The 23,524-nt window shown below is 58.2% G+C and overlaps 1 protein-coding gene across 20 annotated transcripts in view; it reads left to right on the top strand.

Moving 5' to 3' along the window:
- The first annotated feature begins 8,663 nt into the window (after positions 1 to 8,663).
- EPB41L1 (erythrocyte membrane protein band 4.1 like 1) overlaps positions 8,664 to 23,524 on the top strand; it is a 63,059-nt gene continuing 48,198 nt past the window's right edge. For 7 of the 20 annotated variants that reach the window (XM_085557893.1, XM_085557891.1, XM_021548122.3 and 4 more), the window contains exons 1-2: positions 8,664 to 8,793; positions 17,555 to 17,604. Coding sequence is in view for 12 of the 20 variants with exons in the window: in XM_085557885.1 (XP_085414011.1) it covers positions 9,527 to 9,791; positions 17,555 to 17,604 (315 nt within the window). In the remaining 8 variants the exon portion in view is untranslated. Of the gene's footprint in view, positions 8,794 to 9,028; positions 9,792 to 13,649; positions 13,811 to 17,554; positions 17,605 to 23,524 lie in introns of those variants that run through there. The other 13 variants (XM_085557883.1, XM_085557884.1, XM_085557878.1 and 10 more) reach the window with 9 other exon arrangements.

The raw sequence follows: 23,524 nt of genomic DNA, 5'->3' as shown, positions 1-23,524 counted from the left end.
TGCCTTCCTGGGAGACACAAGTCCTGTGGAGAGGACAGGGCTGAGGCTGTTCCCAGGACTGGGAGGCAGCTGGGAAGGGACTGGCAGGAGGGCAGGGGTGGGAAGTGCTGCCAGGGTCCAGCCAGCCCTCAGCCTGCCTGCCCCGGGTGGAGCAGGGACAGAGGGAGCAGGAACTGCTCCTGCTCTGGCACCAGCAGTCCCTGGCAGGGTCAGGGACAGCACTGACCCAGCTGGGTTTGGCTCTGGCTGTCCCAGGGCTCCCTGGGGTCCCGGTGCTCCCCGCTGCTGGGTGGATGTCAGGAACAGGTTCTGCTGTCCCAGGAGCTGCAGAGCTCCAATTCCAACCAGACAGGGGCCAAAGGCTAGCATTCCACACGGCTGGGACAGAGCAGGAGGGGCTCAGCATCTGGAGAGTGCCTGGTGCTGAGAGGAGAGTGAGGTGGGTGCCCACTGAGGAGTGAGACTGCCTGCCCTGCCCATTCCCTGCCCTGCCCATTCCCTGCCCTGCCCATTCCCTGCTCTGCCCATTCCCTGCCCTGCCCATTCCCTGCTCTGCCCATTCCCTGCTCTGCCCATTCCCTGCCCTGCCCTGCCCTGCTCACCCACTGATGACAGCAGTGGGACTGTGGCTCTTGGGAGCACACAGGAGACCATCTCCAAGCCCAGGCTCTTTGCCTTTGCCCACCCCATAGCTCCACTGGGACACTGAGATCTGTTTCTGCCCAGTCTCTGGGTGAATTTCTGTTGTTCTCTGGGATTCTTGGGAAGAGATGGTAACTATGTGAATCCTGCATCCAAACCCAGGAGCACCATGGCAACATCCAGACCTCAGTCCAGAGTGTTTAGCACCAAATGTGGCTTTAGCAGAGGTTTCTGTAAGCTATTCAGCCCTCCCCATTTGCTGATCCCAGACCAGAGTCTTCTTCCTTGTACCTGGCAAATCCTTGCAGCACAGCCTCATTCAAGCCTGGTGGTTTTGCTGTTTTATCCAGGAGAAACTTTTCCTGTTTTCCTGGATTCCCTTCATTCAGCAGGTATCCCAGGAAGGATTGGAACCCCATTGAACCACACTGTAACCACAAGAAGCGCTGACTGCTTTGAAGATGCTGGAGGGAGCCCCTGCTTGTTGTGATCCACATCCCTACAGCTTCTCTGCCTCTCTGCATCTTCAGAGAAGGGAGGGATCCCCACCTCTTCCCAGAACAGGGAACCCAGGTAGGAAGCACAAACTTCTGGGGACCCTTGGGAAAGAAAGCACTGTTCTTCCTACAGCAATCCCAAATCCTCCTTGTATGAAACTGAGTCCCAAGCATGTCTTAAACCCACAGACATTTAGAGTCAACAGGTATGGAGCTGAAAGAGGTCCTTGAGAGCTGCCAGCCCAGCCTGGGGCACAGGAACCCGCCTGGCAGCGGCCGAGTGAACCCTGGGTTTCCCAGGGGAATGCCACAGAGGTGTGGGAGCCACAGGATCCAGTGTGGGAAGAGGCTCGTGTGAGCACTCTGTAACCTGACACGTGCAGCGACACCCAGTAATTAGGCTGGCAATTAGAGCTAAATGATGGCTGGGATGCTGCTCGTGGAGTGGAAGTCATTAACTTCCCTAGGCTGTGGCCAGGTGACCATCACTCCTCAGCTGAGTGTCCCCTCACAGCCAGCTCAGCCCCGTGGCACTCTGGGGACAGTTCTCCAGGCTGGACCATGCAGGCTGCAGGAGTTCCACATGGCTTGGTGACTTTTCCACCTAAGCAGATCCTTAGATCATTCTTGACCCTCTCTTGATTTATCTTCTGCCATTCCAGCTTTTAGCGTTCCAATTTTCCTGCCTTTCATTGAACCACCGAATCACTGAGGTTGGAAGAGACTCCAAAATCATCAAGTCCAACACTGATCAGCAGCACTGTGGTCACCACTAGGCCATGTGCCCAGGTGCCACATTCCCACGCCTTTTGAAGCCATGCAGGGATGGCACCTCTGGTGCTGTGCCCAGCAGTGTTGGAAGCCAAGCTTTTCACATGGTCACCTGCTCTGTGTTCTGGGACACTGCGGGCTGCTCATCTCAGACATCTCAAATCCACAGCAGATGGCTTCTTTCTTTTTCTTTTTTTTTTTTTTTTAAGCATTCCCTTCATGCCTGCGACTCTTAATAGAAAAATCCATACAGTCTCAGGATGTTTGCACTGAGAAGGAAGAGCCTGGGCAGCAGAAAAGGTTATGCAGGACAAAGACATGTTCTTGGGCAGAAATGCCACTTTCTGCTGGTGCAGACCCCCAGGTCAGTGGGGGGCCTGGGGGTCCTGCTGTAACTGGCACTGCAGCCTCCCCTGGGTCTCCCCAGAGCTGAGGGGTGCAGGACAGGCAGTGTTAAGGAGCGTCCTTCTCACCAGGGCAGGAGGGATGCAGGAGCCCTGGAGGAGGATGAGATGTCACCCAGAGGGGTGATGTGGGCAGGGTGGGTTCGAGGAGCATGTCTCCACATCCACTCTTCTCTTCACACCTTGCTCTCCAGCTGTCCCTGCCCACTCTCTGGGGCTCAGCTGCTCCCAGTGGCACAGGTTGGTGTCCCTCATCTTTGCTCAGACCCTGCCATCTCCAAGCTGGCAGTTAATTAAGCTGTTGGAGCCTTCCCTTGAGTCAGAGCATGGCAGACCTGTGCCAGGGGCTCCCTCAGGAGAACTGCACTTTCCTGGCAGACTCAGGATGGGAGGACACAGGATATCCCACTGCTCTGCCTGGAGCAGTCTGGGGAAGAGCACTGCCACCCTGCAGGGATGGTGCAGGATTCCATCCAGCTGCTCCATGCAGGGAGCCTGGCTAAGGAGGGAGTGGATCCAGGAGGCTCAGGGCCCACACCTGGGGCTGGAGCTGCTGCTGAAGCAGGACCTTCCCCCTGCCCCTCACACCCCACAGCACAGCAGGAACCTCTTGCCAATATTGCCACTCTCTCCAGCTCTGCTGCAGCACCAGTTCTCTCTTTGCACCTGGTTACAGCTGTGCTGGGTGGCACCAGGGGCCCCTCATCCTGCCCTGGGTCTTAGGGGCAAATATTCCTTCCTCCCAGTGTCCCAGGGGTGCTGCAATGCTTCCCACTGCAGTCCTCCTACCTGCAAGGCAGCAGGTGGAATGTGTCCTAACTCTGACACAGGTCATTAATCTCTTTGATTAATTAAATAATGCATTTCCTGCCCTTTTATTCCTATTTTTCTACCATGTGCATAACTACCTACAGTATTCCAACTGTCTGAAAGCCAGGCACTGATAGCATTTAGGGAGAATGTCCTTGGGAACCCTTGGGAAGCAAAGGATGAAGGCAGTGGGATGTCTGCTCATCCCCTGAGACTTCAGGGCTCCAGACACACAGGGATAATAAGGGCTTGATTACCAGATCTGGTGACAGTCCCTGATGACGTCTGTCCCAGGGACTTCTTTCAGCTTGGGATCCCACTCAAACAGCCCGGAGGAAGATGGCATCAAGAGCTGGAAATGTTTTCTTTGGCTGGGAAGATTTGCCTGAGCTCCCCAGCATTTCCACCACCCAAAGGTGTGAAGGGCAGGAGGTGCCCAGGAGCTGCAGCAGCTGTGGCCCCTCTTCTGTGGGGTGCCAGTCCCTGCCCATGGGCACCCCCAAGCCTCCTGTGGAAGTTTTGCTGAGGGGACTGGAGCAGAGGAGCACACAGGAGCATCTCACTGATCCCAGCTGGCAGCCAGCTCCCCGAGCTGCACAAAGGGCCTTTTCATGCTCTGCATAAACAAGCAAGAGGCATGAAAGGTTGTTATCGCAGAGCATCAGCACCAGCAGCAGCTCAGGCAGGGATTCCCAAAATAACCTCCTCCCAAAAGGCACAGACACACACACCCCCTTTTCCCTGCTGCTGGGATTTAGGGGATAAAGGCTTTGGGTGCCCCCAGCCCCTCTGCAGAGCCCTGTACCCAAGCTCTGTCCCCCTGTGCCAGCAGGGCCTTCTTCAGCTCAACACAGCCCTGCCCCAGTTCCTGCTGCATCCCTGGGCCAGTGTGAAATGAAGGGGCTCTCAGGAAAAGATATGGCAGTAGGAATAACAGTTCTTTACTAGGAAAATTAAAAAAAATACAAATTCAATAGTACAACAAAAAAAAAAAAATATTGACAGAGCTGGAACACAACCTGGCAGCCTGTGGGTCAGGGAGATGTCTCAGCCCCATCCCAGGGGGGCTCAGCCCTCCTGCAGTGCCAGCTGTGCTTCTGCTGGAGCAGGATCCTGCACAAGGGGGGAGTTTTCCTCTGGAGCTCCAGGGCTGGGGGAGATGGGCCTGGGCTCCTCTGGGAATGCAGGGGAAGAAAGCTGCTCCTCTGGGAATGCAGGGGGAAGAAAGCTGCTCCTCTGGGAATGCAGGGGGCAAAGGCTGCTGTGGGGTTCCAAAGGCAGATTGGATCCAGGTAGGAATGCTTGGCTCCTCCCCTGGGTGCAGCATCTCCCCATGGATGCTGGAATTTTCTCAGCCATGCAGGGACACTCAGTGGCCATGGAGAGCAGAGATCTCCTGCAGGGAGGATTGGCTGTGGGAGAGATAAAACTGCCCAAAGAATAGCAGAGACCTGCCCCAGCTCTGACAGATGGCAAATAGAATGCACAGCCCCAGCCACGTCTGACCTGAGACACGTGGGGCATCCTCAGAGCATCCTCAGCAGGGCTGGCTGATGGCTGCAGATGGCCCTTCCCCACACTGGGGCTGTGAGGGCTGGCTGTGAAGGTTGCTTGGAAGGTGGAGCTCCAAGAGCTCTAAGGTGCTCTTTCTCGCAGATTTGTTCCACAGCTGCACCCTGGAGCTGGGCCCCAAGCTGCACCCCTCTGATTTATCTCCTTCAAAGAAGAGCAGGTTTCCATGTAGAAATGCATTCCAGAGGCACTGCTGGAGCATGTGCTGTTCCTCTTTGCTTTCCTTCCCATAAAGCCAGGCCAGAGTCACTGCAGAGGTAACTTGAGAGGGGAAAACTTTCTGGAATGAAAGAGCTTGGAGGCTCTCAAGGAGATAGAGCCATAAACCCAGACTGGTTTGGGTTGGAAGGGACCTTGAAGACCACCCAGTTCCACCCCTGCCACGGCAGGGACACCTTCCCCTGTCCCAGGCTGCTCCAAGCCCTGTCCAGCCTGGTTTTGGACACTTCCAGGGATCCAGGGGCAGCCACAGCTGCTCTGTGCCAGCGCCTGCCCACCCTCACCAGGAATGTTTTCTTCCTAACGACTAATCTAAATATCTGGTCATTTAGTTTAAAACCATTTCCTCTTGTCATGTCACCATCTGCCTCTGTAAAAAGCTGCTCTCCCTCATTGTTATAAGCCTAAAACACTGCAAGGCTCTCCCTGGAGCCTTCTCTTCTCCAGGTGAACACCTCCAGCTCTCCCAGCCTGTCCCAGAGCAGAGGGGCTCCAGCCCTTGGAGCATCTTTGTGGCCTCTCTGGACTCACTCCAGCAGCTCCACATCCTTCTGATGTTGGGTCCCCAGGGCTGGAGGCAGCTCTGCAGGTGGGGTTCACCTGGGTGGGCAGAGGGGCAGAATCTCCCCTCCCCTGCTGCCCACTCCTCTTTTGGTGCAGTCCAGGATGTCACCCTGGGTTGCTGAAAATCTGGCAAAAGCCTGATGCCCAAATGTGTCATAACGCTGATCTGAAACATCTGCCAGCCCTTTGCAATTTATGCCAGTCCTCATTTATTGGTGTTTTTTTGTTTTGATTTGTTTTGGTTTTGTTTTTATTTTTGGTTTTGTTTTGTTTTGTTTTGTTTTGGTGTTGTTTCAGGTTGATGCTGCTGGACAATGGGAATCTGGTCGGGACATCCTCACTTGGGTTGCAAAGATTACCTCACTCTCAAAAGAGGGAGATTTCCCAATGGAGTTCCAGGGCTCACAGGTCCCTCTGTTCCCACTGAGGTTGCAGGAAGCTCCAAGGTTTCCCTTGTGCACCAGTGGGAAACCAGGGTGGACCCTGGACAATGAACAGACAGAAGGACAGCTCCACCAGCTGAGTGATGGCTGCATTTGGGGTTTAAAACAGCCATGTTTTCTGGACATGTGTTCAATTCATCTGAAAAAAAATTACCTGAACAAATGGCAGTTCCCTTAAATGTCATTAAATTGCTTGAAATATTTTTAAATTTTCAGTTAAGTTCCTGAAAACCTTGCAAAATTTACACTTCCTTAGTGTTTTCTGGGGGAAAGGAGCAGTCATGCTGTCCCCTGCCTGCCCACCCCATCTGCCATGTGTGGTATTTCCATTTGCTCCCATCACTGCAGCAGGAATTGGACAGGGATGCAGGAAAAATCATTTATCAGTTATTGAATAGCCAGGAGAGTCCAGCACAGCTGGGGCCACTGAGAGCTCCCAGGCAATTATTTTGCCAGGGAGGCTCTTTCCCTCTCCTCAGCAGGCAGAGGTGCATTTTCCATGCCTCCAGGGCTGTTGGAGAGTTTCAGGCTTTAGCTTGGTGGTCAGAGGAAGACAAGGCTGGTTTGTTTGCACCAGTGTGAGACGAGGAGTGAAGGATTGACTGGGGAAATCTGTTCTGTATGTTCTTCCAGCTGCTTGGCTCCCAAGGGGATGCTGCATCCCAAGGGGACAGTGACATTAAGCATATCTGTGCTCAGAGTGATACCAATGCACTCACCCACTGACTTATCTGACCCAAATTCACTTTAAAGGGTGAATTAACATTTACATTTCCCAGACTTTCCTTTGGAGTGTGACAAAAGCCCCTGAGCAGCCATCACTGTTTTCCCTTTGAAGGCCTGGAAGATGAATGCAGACAGTCACAGCAGCTTGCACACAACTGTAATTATTTTTTTTTTTTTTCAGCAACACAGTGCAGTTTTTCTCCCGTGTAAACTCCCTACAAATTCACACCAGTTGTGTCCCTTGCAGCAAATGCTGTCACTTGCAGGGCAGCCCCCCCAGCAGGAGGCAGGGCACCTCTTCAGCACTGTCCCTTAAGGATGTGGAAGGGAAAGCTGTGCCTGCACAAGGGATCTCAGCAGCCAGCTGGAATATTTGTTTGTAAATGAATGCCCTCCCTCAAGTTGGCTCCCGTGCAGTGGGGTGTTTCTTTTTTTTCCAAGAGGTTCCTGCTATTTACCCAACTTTCCAGCTGGGCTTCTCCATGGCACAAAGCGGCAGGACCTGCCTGAGTTTGTACAGTGAGTCAACAGCTCAGCAGGGGATTAGAGCCCACAATCCTGCTGGCATCGCTGCCTTGGCTCGAACCACTGGACCATGCAGCCTCATTTTGTTCCTGGTACTCTCTGCTGGTATGTGGTTTGTCAGGGAAAAGGCCTCAGTGTGGCTAATAAAGGAGGCACTTTCTAAAGCATTCGAACAAAGCGTGCCTCATCCCAGCACACCAGCCCAGCCGTGGTGCTGAGGGCCAGGCTCCCTGCGGGGCTGGGGGGAGGCAGCTGAGGAGCAGCACCCAGAGGCAGCTGGCACAGAGCCCTGGCACCCACAGCTGCCAGGTGGTGACCGTGTGCTGACACACCGTGACTGCCTGGCTGCAGGGGACAGGCAGAGGCCCAGGTCGGAGCTTCCCTGCTGGGAAGGGTCCCCCGGCCTCCCTCGCACCACTGGAGGCCTTTTCTGTCCCTCACACAGGAGAGCCACCGAGGACAGCTGTGCCACCAGGTAAGGGAGCAAAGGCAGGCCCTGCAGGGCAGTCGGGGCACGAGGTGCTGTTGGGAGTCCTGCTTGGAGCACAAGAGCAGAGGGCACCGGGTGCTGAGCTGGGAGCCACCACAGCCTCTGGGAACAGAGAAGCCAGAGCCGTGTGCTGGGCTGGCACGTCCCTGCAGCCCTCACTGCTCAGAGTCTGCCGGACAGGGGGCAGGGAGGGCTGAGTGTGGAGCCTCCCTGCCCCTGTGTGAGAGCCAACCCCATACTCAGAGTGCAGAGTGGCCACTGCATCCCTGCTGAGGGGGAATCCAGTGAATCCTTCTGCATCCAGTGCATCCCTGCTGTGCACCCACTGCATCCCTGTGCCCCCAGTGCATCCCTGCTCTGCATCCCTGCACCCCTGTGCCCCCAGTGCATCTCTGCTGTGCATCCCTGCATCCCTCATCCACTCCACCCCTGCTGTGCACCCGGCATACCCCTGTGCCCCCAGGCACCCCTGCTGTGTATCCAAGTGTGCCCATGCATCCAGTCTGTCCATGCTGTGGGTGCAGATTTTGACGAGTAACAGCCTCTCCTTCCCATCTGCATCTCCTAGAGGGGCTGCTTGCCCTGACACCACCAAAATGCACAAGTGTGGTCAGGCACTGGTGTGGCGATCTCCCGGGCCCGGCTCATGGGTGTGCCCCCCAAAAGCCACTGGCAGACAGCCCGGGGTGCTCCACGAAGGGCCGGGCACCCCTGGGAGCTGCAGCGCCCGCCGCATGCCCTGCACGGGGTGACAGAGAAGGCTCAGCAGGCCCCGGGGCAGGAGACTGAAAGTGCCGGGTGCCTCCGCGGGACCCCGACCGTGGCCGGCGCACCCCGCATCCCCCGGAGCGGCTCCGCGGCGGGGCCGTGCGGGGCCGTGCGGGGCGGTGCGGGCGGAGCCGTGCGGAGCCGTGCGGGGCGGTGCGGGCGGAGCCGTGCGGAGCCGTGCGGAGCCGTGCGGGCGGGGCGGGCCCGCCCCTCGCAGCGCCGCGCCGCGCCCGGCCCGCCCCGCGCTGCGCCGCGCCCGCCGCACGGCGGGGCAGCAGCGGGCACGGGCGGGCAGCGGCGGCGGCCGCGCCCGGCACACGCGGCGGAACGGAGCCGAGCCCAGCCGAGAGAGCCGAGCCGAGGTGAGCGGCCGGGGGTGCGGGGTGCGGAGCCGGGCAGCCCCAGGCGCTGCGCGGCGCCTGCGGGGAGAGAGGCGGGCAGGCTGCAGCCCCGGCGGCTGCCCCGAGCCGGGCCTTCCCGCGGCAGCGGCGCATCCCGCTCCGCGCTCTGCCGGGATGCTGCGGGCGCGGCCGGCCCGGGCCCGCCGGCAGCGCAGCGCGGGCAGGCGGCGGGCGGGACCGCCGACCCCGGCATTCGTAGCCCCGGGGATCCGTAGCCCCGAGCTGCGGCAGCAGATTGAACTGCAGGGCTGCGATTTGAGGGAGACGATTAACATTAGAGGGAGAATGTGGAGAGAGCCAGGAACAACTTGGAATGGGTCCTCGCATATTTCTGTGGTTATTTTTGGAGTACCGTCATATGGCAGGAGGTGGGCTCTGGAGGTATCCTTGAGCTCAGCATTTTCTCCATAGGCTGGTTACCCGGGAGATCGTACTAGAGGACCTGCGTGGCCCTTTCCCCAGCACCGGTTTCTGTATTTCCCATCGCCGTTTCTCCGGCTGTTTCCCGGGGTATTGTTCCCTCCGGCGTGCCCGGCCTCAGCCTGTCTCGGTGGGGACCCTCCTGTGGGCAAACAATGGTTTGGGTGTGCGGCTGGGCAGTCTCGGTGTGCTGCAGGCGATGTCAAAGCTGTGCTTCATTCAGCTGTGGATGGTGTGAGGTGACTCCTGATCAGCCCCTTCTCCATTGCTGTGGATGAGGTGTGGCTTCTCCAGCATCCCCAGCGAGACCAGCCCGTGCATCCGTCTCCTTCCTGCACTCATCTGGCACCTTCCCTCCAGCTTTCTCCTGCTACGCTTGCCCAAAGGGATTTTTGCTCCAGAAAAACTCGGGGTGTGGGGAAGCACATTGTTATCTGCTCTGTTCCTTGTGGGTCTCCACATCCAAGGGAGGGCTCTGGCTGTGTCAGCCCCCTTGGACCCCTTGGTGGCCTTCAGCTGTGTGTCCTTGTTGCCATTGGGTGAGTTGGGAACCGAGGGAAGGCTGCCTGGCTTGGGTGAGGGTGCTTGCGAGAAGGGAATTAATTACTCTTCAGTTATGTTGGTTCAGAGTCTGGCTCGGCAGCACGGTGCCCGGCTGTGGGGCTCCCGGGCTGCTCGGGGCTGTGCTCTCCATGAGGACCTGGCTGTTGCCTGCAGGGACGCAGGGCATGTTCTGGAAGCTGTGGCAGGTCCAGGGCTCCCTCCAGGCATGGCCTCTGTGTTTGGAGTCAAGGACTGGGGTGCAGCTGTCTCCCATGGGCTGTGAGCCTCTCCGGGAGGGGAGGATTCTCATCTCCTCTCCTTTTGCCACCATCCCTGTGCCATGGGGATTGCTCTCCTGGATGCAGCCGTTCCCAGCAGAGCCCTGGGCAGGGCTGTGGGCTGCAGAGCCTGTGTTTGGCTATCTTTGGTGGGGGATGGGTTCTTGCCCTGCTGTTTTGGCTGCTTGTGAATGTTGTGCCTAAGACTGTCTAGGATTTTTGATTTTTACCAATTTTTGAGATATGAACATTCTCCAGAACTCTTAGGGGAGATGTTTCGGTCAGGAGGAAGCATCTAGAAATGGTTTTTGAAGTCCAGTATGGGATTTCTGACCTAAAGATATGTGTTCCTGGTGTGCAGAAGAAGGTTTTGGTGCCTTCCCTGTGCAGACACAGAGTGTGCCGGGCCCCCTTCCCTGGGCTGCTGCTGCCACCACCACCACAACCTTCCAGGGTAAGTGCCTCCGTGCATCTGATGTCTTTGTGGCCAGGAGGGGTGGCTGGCTCAGCTGAAGAAGTCACTGCAGCATAGACTGGGGAAAGTCTTTTTCTTCCCCTAGGCAGCTGAGCTCCCTGTTAAGCTCAGGGTGATGACCTTGGTCCTGGTGAGGAGCTGGATCCTCCACTGGTTTATGGAATTACATTAAGGCTTTCTGCTGGCAGCACTGAGCCCTCGTCCCGTGGGGGTTCCAGCGTCGCTCCGGGCGTCCTGCCTGCCTTCCCCTTGCTCCAGCACTGCTGGGGACTTCTGTTTTCCTATGGGACACCCACAGACCACTCAGTGCCTGACTAATTCTGTCCCTAACAGAAGAAGTTTTTCCCTTAACTAATTAGGGTTTCTAAATTAGGAAGCTGCTGAGAATGACCTGTCGGTTAAAGGGCAGGGGGTGGCTTGGCTCTTCCTTGCTCTGAGCTTCCTGCTCAGACTCGCAGACATCACTGGAGTGTCCTTTGCCTTAATTCTCTTTGGCTGTGCACTTGGGCTGTTTCCCTGCTGCCTTAGGCTGGAGCTGTGGCACAGAGCAGCAGCTGGGACGCGATGGGGAGCGCGGGGAGATGGGCTCAGCACGGGCGTGGGCGGCTGCGAGCCCTGCCTGGAGTAGACTTTCATGTGGTGCCTGTCACTTGGAGGTCTGAGCTGAGCCTGAAGCTCCCTCTGCCAAAGGAGAAACACAAAACAGTGGCACTCCCTGGGTGCTGGGAGCTCCTGCGCAGGGAAACTTGTGCATCCACAAATACCTGATTCTATCGTGACACCTAAAAATGAGCTGGGGCTGTGGCAGCCACGGCTGCGGGGCTCACTGCTCTTTTCAGGGCGGTCGGTGCCTCTGAGTCAGCAGGTTTGGGTTTGTCCCAGCCTGGGCAGTTCTGTGGTGCCGAGCAGTGGGGCTGGCCCTGACCCTGCTGCAGGGGATGTGGGGTTTGCTCTGGGCAGGGGCACTGGGAGCTCGTGCTGTCCCTGGAGCCTGGAAGGAGCTGTGTCTGTGCGAGCTGGAGGAAGCTCCAGCCTCCCTCGGGAACCCCTTCCAGCCCCTGCCCTGTGCCATTCAGGGCTGTAAAGCTGAGCATCACTGCTGCTGACCAGACTTCCCAGGCCGGTCCTTCATCATCTGCTTGTCTGGATTACACGAGGTGAAAGCATGGTGGGAGGAGACTTTGATGGGGACATGTTGCAAACCTTCCCTGGGGCTGCAGATCCACCCTTCCTCTCCTTCCAGCCCTTGAGTGGAAGCTTGTGGGTTGTCCAGAACCTAAGTGTGTCTTCAGATGAAGAGGAGAAAATCTGGGCAACCAGGTTTTCCAGTGTAGAAGCAGTGGCTGCTTCCTGCAGCAGCTCTCCTGTCCGCACAGTGTGTCCCTGGTGCAAAGCAGGGTGCTGGGCCCAGGCCCCATGGATGTCCCTTGTCTTGGATGGCAGCTGCTCCCTCTGCCCTGCCTTGCTCCAGGGGGATGTGTGGAGCCATAGAATCATGGGTTTGGGTTGGAAAGGACCTTCAAGTTCATATCAGTCCAACCCTCCTACCATGGCAGGGACACCTTCTGCTATCCTGGGTTGCTCCAAGCCCTGTCCAACTTGGCCTTGGATGTGTGTCCAGCCACAGCTTCTCCAGGCACCCTGTGCCAGGGCCTCCCCACCCTCACAGGGAAGGATTTCTCCCTGATATCCAATCCTAAGAAGAGCTGTTGGGCTGAAGTTTGGTACGACTGGTACAAGAGTCAAGGTTTGCTCTCCTTGCACTGGGCAGGAGTAATGGGACAGACATCCCAGAGCCCTGGATGGGTGATTTGATACAAATTCTTGTCCCAGTTCACAGCTGAGGGGGCTCTGGATGCAGCTCAGAGTTGTCCATGTCCTGACTAGTGTGTGCACACCCCTGAGCCCACTCATGCCCCTTCCCCAGGAATGGAAGAAGCAGACATCCTTAAAATCTGGATGACAAATCCCTGGAAGAGGATTTTCTCTCCACCTCCTGCTGATGGTCTGTGCCGTGCTCTCTGCAGGCTCCTGGGGCTCAGCAGTGCCCGGGCCGGGGATCCTCGGGCAGGAGCAGCCGTGGCTGGAGCAGGAGCAGCTGCTGGGCCCCGGGCTGGCGGGATCCAGCGCCAGGGGATGCCGGGCTGACCCTGCTGTGCTCTGAACACGAGACAAATGAGGCTGGAGCTGCAGATCTGTGCCTGCCAGCAGGTCAGCAGTTTCACTCAGCCACTTGGCCTCTTTGTGGCAGTGAAATGTGGCCGCAGGTCGGGACCTGCTCCCTGCCCCTTTCAGTGGGATGTGGAAAGGAGCCCTGTCGGAATCTGTGGTATTGATGATTCCCAGATTGTAGAAAGTCTCTGTCTTTCAGCCCCGCTGCCAGAGAAGAAGTAATAATTCATCTGTGCTGGTTTCCAGGTTGTTTATTCTGTTTATCTCTCACATGTTCTGCTGCCCTGCCCAGCTCTGTCCTGCAGGGCAGCGTGTGGGGCTCTGCCCTCAGTGGGATGTTACAAACATTAAATACCAGAAACTCCCTGGGCTGGATTTACAAGAACGTGCCAATATCTGTCACCTACGTTGGACAGTGTGTCCCCAGCCTGAACCAACAGAAAAATGCCAACACCACAGTGAGACATGGAGGGCATGAAGAAGGAGAAAAAGGACAAGACACACCCAATTTCCTCCATCTTGTCCCCTTTGAACCCCTAATCTAGAAACCTAAAACTTTTTTTTGCACTTAATTATTACTTATATCAAACACTCAGAGCTTGTAATTCATCCTATAAGATTGAAAACTCTTCCATGGACAGAGATCACAGACAGTGTCTCTGGGGGCTCTGTCCAGGGGCGTTCCTGACCCCTGCCAGGGTCCCAGGGCAGCCAGAGGGATGCCCTGGATTCCCACAGAGCCCAGCCCGCTCCCCACCAGCTGTAACGGGAGCCTGGGACCACCTGGCTGGACCGAGCTGTCCCCAGCCCTCCCAGGCCCGGCGAGGCGCTGGGTGGGAAGCAGGAGCAGGTGCTGCGCCAGTGTAAAGCGCATCCTGCGTCTGGGGCGATGCTGAATGGGGATTCACAGCCCAGCCCTGCTGCCAGGTTCCTCCCACCGGCTCCTTCCTCCCTCTGCTCCTACTAACCCACTGCCGGGGCCCCTCGCTGCCTGGCAGCAGCGGAGATGTCTGCTGGTATCCTTCCCCGAGCATCAGATGGAGAGGAAAACACAGGGTGGAGTCAGCTCCCGCACAAAGGAAATGTTGAGGTATCGTTTCTACCTTCCGTGCGTTTTTTAGGTGGCTGGGGAGAGATTAAACAGGATATTAACACATTCACAGCCCCCTTCCCACCTCATTTTCTTGTTAATCTGTTGCTGTCATGGTATCTTTCGGATGATATTTTTAGCTTTGCCTTTTCCCTTTTTTTCCCCCTCCTCTCCTGGTATCAGGCTTTAGAAGGGAAACACGTTTCTATGGGAGAACAGAGAATGAGCCATTTCACGAGACATTTTGTTATGGGCAGAAGGGCCGGGAAATCTGATTGTGTGTTTGAAATGACACATTCCCCTTTGTAATCAGCTAATCAGCCTGGCTGAGGCGAGTGCCAGCAGCCGGTGGAGGCTGGGTCGCATCCTCGCCGGAGCATCCTCAGGTGGCCCGTGAAGGGCTCGGGGGTCCTGCAGGTTTTTGTCTCAGTGGTCCCGTGGGAAGCAGCTGGGTGCTGTCATGAGGTGCACTCCGGGTCTGGCAGCGTCTGTGCTAGCAGGAGTGTAGGGGATGGTGGTACCTGATGCAGTTTTGGGGCTCTGGTGATGCTGAGAGGGATGTGGCAAAGGGCTCGAGGTGGGAGAGGGGTGGTTGGACGGTGGGGCTGCTGCTCACTGTGGGAAGGTGTCATTTTTGACAAGGATACAGAGTGATGTTACGTGGTGATGATCAACTTTGGCAGGGGAAAATCCCAGCCCAAATTCTCAGCGGTATTTCCCTTTAGCAGATTTACTCAAGTCTTGATAAATGAAGGTCCTGTGGAATGAAGTGGCCAGAACAAGAGAAGCCTCCTGGGAGGGCTGATCTGGCTTGGGTCTGCACATCCCTACATGGGGCAGGGGCTGTTACCTCTGCCAGTTCCCTGGGGCTTCCTTCAGGGAACCAAGGAATGCTTGGTAACATAACGTTTCTGGAACGTTCTGGAAGGCCAGCCTAGATGGGACTTGGAGCATCCTGCTCTAGTGGAAAATGTCCCTGCCCATGGCAGAGGGTGGAATGAGATGAGCTTCGAGGTCCATTCCAGCTCCAACCATTCTGGGATTCTATGGGATGAGTAAATTCCTGCTCGTCACCTTGGTCTGGTGTAAGACCTGTCTGGCTTAGGGTGACCAAGGGAAGGGCCACAGGATGTAGAGAAGGTGCAGCTGCCTGTGCTGTGCTTTGGGGACAGGGGCACTCTCAGCCCTTCTGTGCACCTCCACGCTGCTGATGGAGCTTTGGAGCTCAGTCCCACCCCGGGCAGGCCTGGCAGGGCCATGGTGGTGTGGTCCATGGACTGGTCCCTGGTGTGGTCCATGGACTGGTCCCTGGTGTGGTCTATGGACTCCCCTGTGTCTCCTGGGCTCCCCTGCAGCTGCACTCCCTGCCCTGCCCTGCTGTGCTGGAGGGGACACTAGAGTCCTTGTGCCTCGGTTGGAGCCATCAGCAGGTTTGCCAGGTGCTGGTTTAAATCTGGGTGAGCCAGAGCGGTGCAGGGCTCCTTCCCACGGCCAGCAGCGGTGCCTCCATCCGTGTGGCAGCACGTCCCCGGGCAGCGCCACGCCGAGCTGCTGGGCTGGCTGTGCTGGTGACAGTGTGGGTCACCGAGGGGTGACTGTGAGCCCGGGGCAGCGTCTGTGGCTGCCCACACCGGCCTGGCGCTGGCAGGAGCTTGGGGCACAGGCTGCTGTGGATTTCTGCTCTGGGGAGCTGCTGTTCGTGGGCAGAAGTGAGCAGGGTCGGGGGAGGCCTCGCTCCCACTGCCAGGCTTCCCAGAACACTTCATTAATATGATCCTAATTGATGCAGTGTCTCACTCCCCAAAATGGCCATGGCTCAGAGCCGGCACAGCAGCCGTGGTGGCCTCTGACAGGGCAGGAGGGATGGTCTGAGGGGATGGGGAGTGCAGGGGCATTGTTTGGCAGTGTCAGCACAGGCAGGCTGGGGAGTGCTGAGTGCCACTGCCCTGCCAATGGTGGCTGCATCCTCCATCCTCCCTCGCAGCAGGAGCCCTGGGAGCCCTGGCTGCTGGTGTCCCTGGTGCCATACTCCTCCTTGGGGGTCTGTGGAAAGCCAGCTGCTCTTGCATCTGCCTGCCCATCTCTGCCAGGCATCTATCGACCCCCCTTGAGCTGGGATGAGAGAAATCCAAGCACACAAACCTGGCAGCAGCGTGGAGTACCCACAGAAATCATTTGGCTCCACAGAGAACGAGCAAGGCCATAGAAGCTGCACTGAAGCAGGGAGAGAATCCCACAGATCCCCTGTGTGCCCTGCTTCTGCTGCTGGAGTCCAGCCCATGGATCAGCTCAGCCTGGTGGCACCCATGTCCTGCTGTAGAGACAGAGCCCTTCTCAAAGCCTCTTGGTCTGTTTTGCCTCCTGAGCCTCTGAGCAGGAGCATCTCTGTGAGCAGGGGAGGGAGGTGAAGAGCAGGGAGGTTCCTCTGGGCTCTGGGATGGAGTGGTGTGGGCATGAGGGTACTGGCATGGGACAGCAGCCCCCACACACCAGTGGCATCCCTGAGTCACACTGGGACACACACCCAGCTCCAGCGCTCGGGCTCGGTGGCACTGGTGCCTGTGGGTGCAGGGACCTGGGACTGTGGGTGCCACCAGTGCTGGAGCTGGACACAGGCTTACCCTGAGTGGCCACCCAGCCCTGCTCCCACACCCCAGGACAGCTCAGCCAGTAAACCCACAGGGCTGGGTAGGGATCTGTGCCCACTGGGCAGGGGTGTACAGAGTGCACCCAGAGCCAGCAGGCAGTGACATCCTGCCTGTGCTTCCCCAGGGTGACAGGCACGGGACAGGGCCACGCAGGTGGCAGCTGCCACCCCCTCCTCCTCACTTATCTCTCATGCAGATCACCTGCCCAAAGGTGGGTTTGTCTCCTTGGAGGTGCTGAAGCTCACAGCTTTACTGCACCAGGTTTTCTGGCTTGGAGCAGCCTTTGTGCCTCCTGGGAAAGCTGCTTGGGTCGGTGCTGCTCAGGGCGGGCTGTGGGCTGCACGCAGCTGATGTTTGCTTGTGGAGAGTGAAAGGATTTTGCTGAATCCATGAGAGAGGTGGGAGCTTTGCATAGGCCTGCTTTGCTTCTGCCTGGGGGGAGGCTGGGCCTTGCCTGTCCGAGGATGTTTGAAAATTAACCCTTGGAGAAGTGGGAGCTATCCCTGCTGTGCCCAGACTGTGCTTCCTCCTCCTGTGGAACTGCAGTGCCACTGGGCAGATTCTTCTCCCTGGCTGGGTGCAGTTGTCATGCACAAGAGGCTCTGAAAACGCTGGTGCAGGCTGGGGCTGTCCCTGCTCGCTGCTGGTTCTCCTGCTGCCCTGCTGGAGCTGCCGTGGCTGGGGAGCTGACACCACTGCTCTGCAGCTAGAGCCCTGCCAGCCAGCTGCTGCCCTCCAGCCACAGCCATGGGTGACAAACAGGTGGCACAGATGGCCTGAAAGGAGAGCCTGGGCCATGCCCAGGGGATGTGGTGGCACTCGGAGGTGTGTGGGCTCTGCGGTGCTGCCGTAGTAAATATTTGCTGTTCTCCAGGAAGGAGCAGGGCTGGCTGCACATCAGGAGAGCAGAACGACGTCTGGGGCAATGCACAGCTCCCATTTCCAGCAGGGAGATTTGTATGGAATCCAAACACAGCGCTGGAGCTGGGCAGGCACCCTCTGGTGACAGCTGGTAGCTGTCCTTCTGAGCGCTTGTCATCATCTCTGGGAAGGACTTTTCCCTTCTTTTTAACCAAATCTGATTTCTTCTTTGCAGGTTGTAAATCGTGCCTGAGCCGAGTGCTGAGAGCAGCCCCTGGAAGCAGCGTGAGTTTATCCTGAAAGCTTTTGTTCTCCTTTCCACATCCAACATGAGGTTGAGTGGGTTTTACAGCACAGAAAAGGTTGCTCAGCACGGAAAGGTGCTGCAGGGAGAGGCTTGTCTGCCAGGAGCCCCTGGGAATCTGGCTTGCTCCCACCAAAACAGTAAACTGCTGGGCTTGGGCTTGTTGTGGCTTTCTTTGTGTTGGGATTGCTTCCTGGTTTAGCTGGGACTTGAGCAGCAGCCCCTTTGCCCACAGAAAGGCTCCTCCAGGCTGCCCAAGTCCCTGTCCACTGCCAGAATGGGTTTGGGGTCTCAGTGTTGGGTTTCCGTGGTCTCTTTTGTGTGGAGGATCTGAGAAAGGCAGTGTGTCTGCCAAGCAGCTGTGGGGTTTTGCTGGCTGTGGATCCTTGCCCCAGGCTCAGTCCTGGGCTCACGGGGCTGGGCACAGCTGGCCTCAGGTGCATGCCAGGAAGGCTGGGAGCAAAGCACAGGAGAGGGCTGAGCTGCAGAATCCAATTGCTGTGATGCCTGAAAGAGCTGAGGGCCTGTGGTCCAGCCTCTGCAGGGACATCAGGGTGCCTCCAGCTGTTGGAGACACCGTCAGGGAAGGTTTAGGTTGGATATTAGGAAAAAATTTTTCACTGAAAGAATAATAAAATACTGGAATTGTCTTCCTAGGGAGGTGGCAGAATCACCATCTCTGGATATGTTTAAAAAAAGACTGGACTTGGCATTTGGCGCTATGGTCTAGTTGTGGTGTCAGGGCGTAGGTTGGACCTGATGATCTAAGAGGTCTCTTCCAACCTCATTATTCTGTGATTCTGTGAATCCTCCATTCCAGAGCCCCACTGCCCAGCACAGTGACAGCCATGTGAACCAGATGTGAGCAGCTTCCAGCAGCCGTGAGGGCTGGAGAGGGCTGGGGGGACAAAGTCCTGCTTCTGCTTTGGCTCTCTGACCTGCAGAGCGAGGTGAGCCTGGGCAGAGCTGCAGCACGGCCCTCGGCCCGGGCTGAGGTGGGAGGACAATGTCCTCATCTGAAAACAGGGATGAGGAGCTCCACAGCTGCACCCCGCTGTCCTGGCTCTGTCCCAGGTGACAGAGTGTGTGGCAGCCTGCACCACAGGGCTCAGACCCTGCTGCCCACGGGCTTTGGCTCCTGCCCACACAAGGCAACGGGTGCAGGTTCTTCATCCACAGGCTCCACACCCAGAGGGTGCTGGGCACTCCCCAGGGAATGGTCAGAGCCCCAAGGCTGCCAGAGCTCCAGGAGTGTTTGGAAAATGCTCCCAGGCACAGGGTGGGATTGTTGGGGTGCCTGTGCAGGGCTGGGGGTTGGACTGGATGGTCTTTGTGGGTCCCTTCCTCCTCAGGATATTCCATGGTCTGTGGGCAGGGGATCTGAGTCCCTGCTGAGGGCTGGATTGGGCTGCTCTGATGGGCTTCTCGGGGCTGGAGCTGGCTCTGGCTCACAGCAGGGCAGGTCTCCATGTTTGATGAGCAGTTTCCCACCAGCTCTCCTCCTCCAAGCACTTTGCAAGATGCCAACTCCACCCGTGCCCAGGGGTGCAGGTCTGTAGGGAGAGCCAGGAGAATGGCAGGGATTGGGAGTGGGGTGAGCAGTCTGGAGTTGATCGAGGCAGAGCTGCAGGCCCAAGGTCAGTGGTGGATTTCATGTGGGTTTCATGTGCTCCTGCATGGCCTCGGTGTCCCCCGAGGCTGGGGTCAGGTGCCCTGGGCTCTGTACCCACTGGGTACCCACGGGAAGTGTTCTGCTCCTGGGCAATGCCACCAGGAAGCTCTGTCCCTGGAGGGGCTGCCAATCCCTGTTGGGATCCCCCATGCTGGGCTGGCATGAGGAGCAGGAAGGAGGAGATGTGCCATCCCCATGGTGACTCCCGGCACCAGCCAGCCCCTTGCCCTTGCTGGTGCCTTTGGTGGCCCAGGTGCAGCTGGGGGCCCTGGCCCAGGTCTGGGTGTCTCTGGTTGCCCCTTGTATCTCCTGGGTGCTGCAGCTGTGTGCCCAGGGAGGTGTCCCCTGCTTTAGGAAGGGCTGGTGACACTTAGGTCATGGCACAGGGACTGTGGTGGCCATGAGCTTTTCCTGTCTCTGGGTTCCAGCAGCTCCCTCACTCTGGAGCTGGGTCTCACCCCCTGGTCAGGGTTCCTCTCACCCCCTGGTCAGGGTTCCTGGCTGCTGGGCTTGGCTGGGGACTGATCCTGTGCGAGCCTGACATGGTCATGCATCAGCTGGCCTGATGGTCCCTGTAGGTCCAACTGAGCTACCCCATCCTCCTCAGTGGTGCACAAGGTGTCACCATTACCTTGGGGAAAATGACACTTTGTCACCACTTCAGACCCTGACAGGGCCTTGTGGGACTGCAGAGCAGAGGATGATGATGGTGGAGAGAGTGCTTGGCCCTTCCTTTGGATAGGAGAAGATGGGGGAAGGCAGGGCTGAGCTTGTGACAGGACTGGGCTCCTTTTGGTGCCTTCTCTTGCTCTGGGTGCAGTTCCCCTCCTCAAGCTCCCCTCCTCCTCCAGCCCACTGCTTCCCAGAGTGTCTTGTCCAGGGAGCAGCTGATCTGCCCTGGTGCCACATCCCAGCACAAGGCAGCTGAACCTGTGGTCCCTGCCTTCCTCTGCGGGCGGCAGGAAGGATGGGAGCAGCTCTGGGCCAGTCCCTGGCAGGGTGAGGGTGTTCCACAAGGGCTGCAGCACCCCTGCCTGCTCCTGGCGTGCAGCCCAGGTGCCTTGCTGGTGCTCCACAGAGGGCAGTGGCACCTGAACTGGGCTCCCAGGGCACTGGCTCTGCCATCACAGCCTTTGGCTCAGCCTCCCTGCCCTGCTGCACCAGAACATTCCAGGGCTGCTCTCTGGTGCCATCCCTGTGTGAGGCTTGGAGGAGGAGGGCAGGGATGGCTGCAGGCTGGTGCTCCTGCTCCCTGCCCGGGCTGACTTGGCTGTGGCACCTTTAGGACAGTCACTCCCCATCCCAAAAAGCAGGGGGGGTCATCAGGGCAGGGCCAGCTCCGGGCAGGGCAGGGCCAGCCCCCAGAAACCCCCAGGCAGAGCCCCGGGGCTGTGGGGGTGTGTCACTGGGGGTTCAGCCCCACAGCTCTGTCGCAGGCAGTTTTTAGTCCTGCAGAGCTCAGGTGAGCACGGAGCACCTGCTGAGGCCCCCTCCACACCCTGGGCAGGATTAGGTCCCTGTAAGGGGAATTGGCCCAGGGCACTGCACAGATCCCCTGTGGCCTGAGAAGAGCTGTGGGGCTGTTTCACAGAGCAGCTGGGGGGATGAGGCTGCTCTGTGCTCCCTGCCTTCCACCTCTGGCTGCAGCAGGACCCTGGCAAGGCTGGCAGTCCTGGCCCAGCCAGTGGGAGCTGGCAGTGCTGCCTGTGGGTACCAGGGCAGTGCCCTGCCTGTTCCTGCCCTGCCCCAGGGCTGCTGCTGCACTTTCCTCTTGATTTGGGGCCCATCCTGGCTGCGAGACATGCCTTGGTCAGCGAGCCTTGCTCTGTGCCATCCCAGCTGCTGGGGCTGAGCAAACAGGTTTGTGGTATGTGGCAATGTGGGCCCGGGAGGCAGGGGGAGCTGCCAGCTCCCTCACACTCCTGGGAAAGGCTGGCTGCTGGCCAAACCCCTGCTTGCCTTGGCTGAGCCTTTCACCTCTTGTGCATCGCAGCACTCCGGAGCTGGGCTCTCCCCATGCTGGGTCACGGCGGGGCAGCCTGGCTCTGACCCCTGTGCCTGGCTGTTGGAGCCTCCTTGGCCAGAGCCACGCTGGGATCCTGCCCCTCCTGTGGCAGGCAGGGCTGTGTGCTCAGGCAGCAGGAGCTGGGGCTCTCCTGGGAAGATGCAGCTCTGCTGCTCTGGTGGCCCCCCGCTCACCCAAGCCCTCGCAGGTGATGGAGAGCTTTGGTCCCACCCTGCCCACTCCTCCTGGCCAAGGGTTGGAAGGGCTGGGCTGGACTGAGCCAGCTCCTGCCTGCTGCACTGGGGATCCCTGTGGGGCTGGGGGGAGAGGAGGAGCTGTCTGCTCTCACATCCCCATGGAGGAGGATTTGCCACCTGGGACTGGTGTTTCAACAGCTTTTCTGGCACAGCAGGGCCCAAGGGATGTGGAGCTGTGGGCAGTATCTGAGCAGGCCCAGTGGGGGCTGGGGATCTGCAGGACTTGCTCCCAGGGGAACAACAGAGGCTGGGCCATGTTCAGGAGAGCACCTGCCCTGGTGCTGGTGTGCTCTGGGACATCATCTTCCAACAGCACCTCTCTGGCTTCTTCCAGCCTGTTTCCCACAGCCCTTGCTGTTCTTTCCTTTATTATGGGGCCCCCTGTGCAGCAGGCAGGACACTTGGTGGGGCACTGCACAGAGCTGTCAGAGCCTCAGGCCACTGGGCTTGCTGGATGGAGTGGGAGGTTGGGGATCCTTGCCACTGGTGTCACCTGTCTGGCTCCTATGTGCATGCTGTCATTGAGAGCAGCCAGAGCTGAGACTGTGCTGTCACTCCACCTGCCCAGCCCTGCCTTCCTCCGGCCAAAATCCCAGGGATGGCAGCACAGCCCCTGATGTGGGGGCAGGTGGCTGGGCAGGAGCGCTGCACCTCCCGTTCCTCACGCGAGCTGGTGCTCCATGATGGGTTTTGGGTGGGAAACGGGGGCTGGCTGGATTCAGGAGGGTGAGGGAAGGAGAGGCTGCCCTAATCCCATTCTGGATTCAGCTCGGCTTTTGTGCACCAGGCTGCTCAGCTGCGAGGGAGAAGGTGCCCAGGTTGCCGGGGAGACAGAGCCGTGGGATGTGGCGATGCTGCGGCCCAGAGATTGTGTCACCCCCGTGCTGCCACCAGGAGCAGCCCCAGGGACAGTCCCTGAGGCTGCTGCAGGGACACAGTGCTCAGCCATGTGGGGCCCTGGTGCTCTGAGCACCCTCCTCTGTGGCTCCTGGTGCCTGTGGCTGCCCTGGGTGGTGCCCTGAGGTCAGGGCAGGCTGGGAGGTCGGGGGGCTGAGGGTGCTCCTGGCATGGAGCAGGGCCCAGAGGCATCTCCAGGTGTGTCCCCTGTGCCAGCCCAAGCAGGGTGATGCTGTCTGGGGGGGCCGGTGGCCTTGCCAGCACTCAGCTCATTCCCCTGCTGACCAAGATGGGCAGCACCAACTCTTGGAAAGTCCAGGCTTCTATCCTCTTCTCAGAAGGGTCACGGATCCCCTTCAGGTCCCCAAGGGGTGACCAGGGCTGGTGAGCAGAAGCACACGGTGCTGTGCCAGTCCAGGCTGGCTGGGACAGAGGGCTCAGGCTGGGGTGGACCTGGCTGAGCTGGAGCCACCTCTGACTTTGTGGTCCTGGTCCTGCCTGAAGCTTTCCCAGTTTAGCTGGGAGGGCAGGAGTTGTGCCAGACTCTGCCAGGGCTGGTGCATGGTCCAAGAGCTCCTGGACACAAATTGCTGTGTTGGGACTTGCTGTGGTGGGGCCAGACCAGCTGTGACAGTGGGATCCCTGCTCCCAATGGATGCTCAGGGTGCCTGGGCTGGGACCCTTCTCTCAGAGCAGGAGGCTTTGGTGGTTCTGGTGGTTCTCTCAGGCTCTGCCTCTCTTGGGCTCTGCCCTTGGGTGTGGTGGGGAGGCTTTGCTCAGGTTTGCTTTTTGTTTCCCCTTTATTTATTTATTATTATGTTTTTAAGCTTTTCCTTCAGCCCTTCCTTCTCTTGTCATTTAATTGTCCAAGTTCCCTGAATACTTGTCACCTGCCTGGGGGTAGAATTTGAGACACATCAAAGGTAGCTGAGCTTCTGCAGGCACTGAGCGAACATCCTCTGGGAGCTGGGGAGAGATTAAACAGCAAGGGAAAAAAAAACAGCTGCTGTGCTCAGGTTTGGCCAGGAGGTAAAATGGAAGGGCTGGGGGAGATCGAGGGAAAGGCAGCA

The sequence above is a fragment of the Lonchura striata genome, chromosome 20 (genome assembly GCF_050655825.1).
Source record: "Lonchura striata isolate lonStrDom1 chromosome 20, ASM5065582v1, whole genome shotgun sequence".
Classification (NCBI taxonomy): Eukaryota; Metazoa; Chordata; class Aves; order Passeriformes; family Estrildidae; genus Lonchura; species Lonchura striata.
The sequence above is the reverse complement of the archived record's forward strand: the minus strand, read 5'-3'. Positions and strand labels throughout refer to the sequence as shown.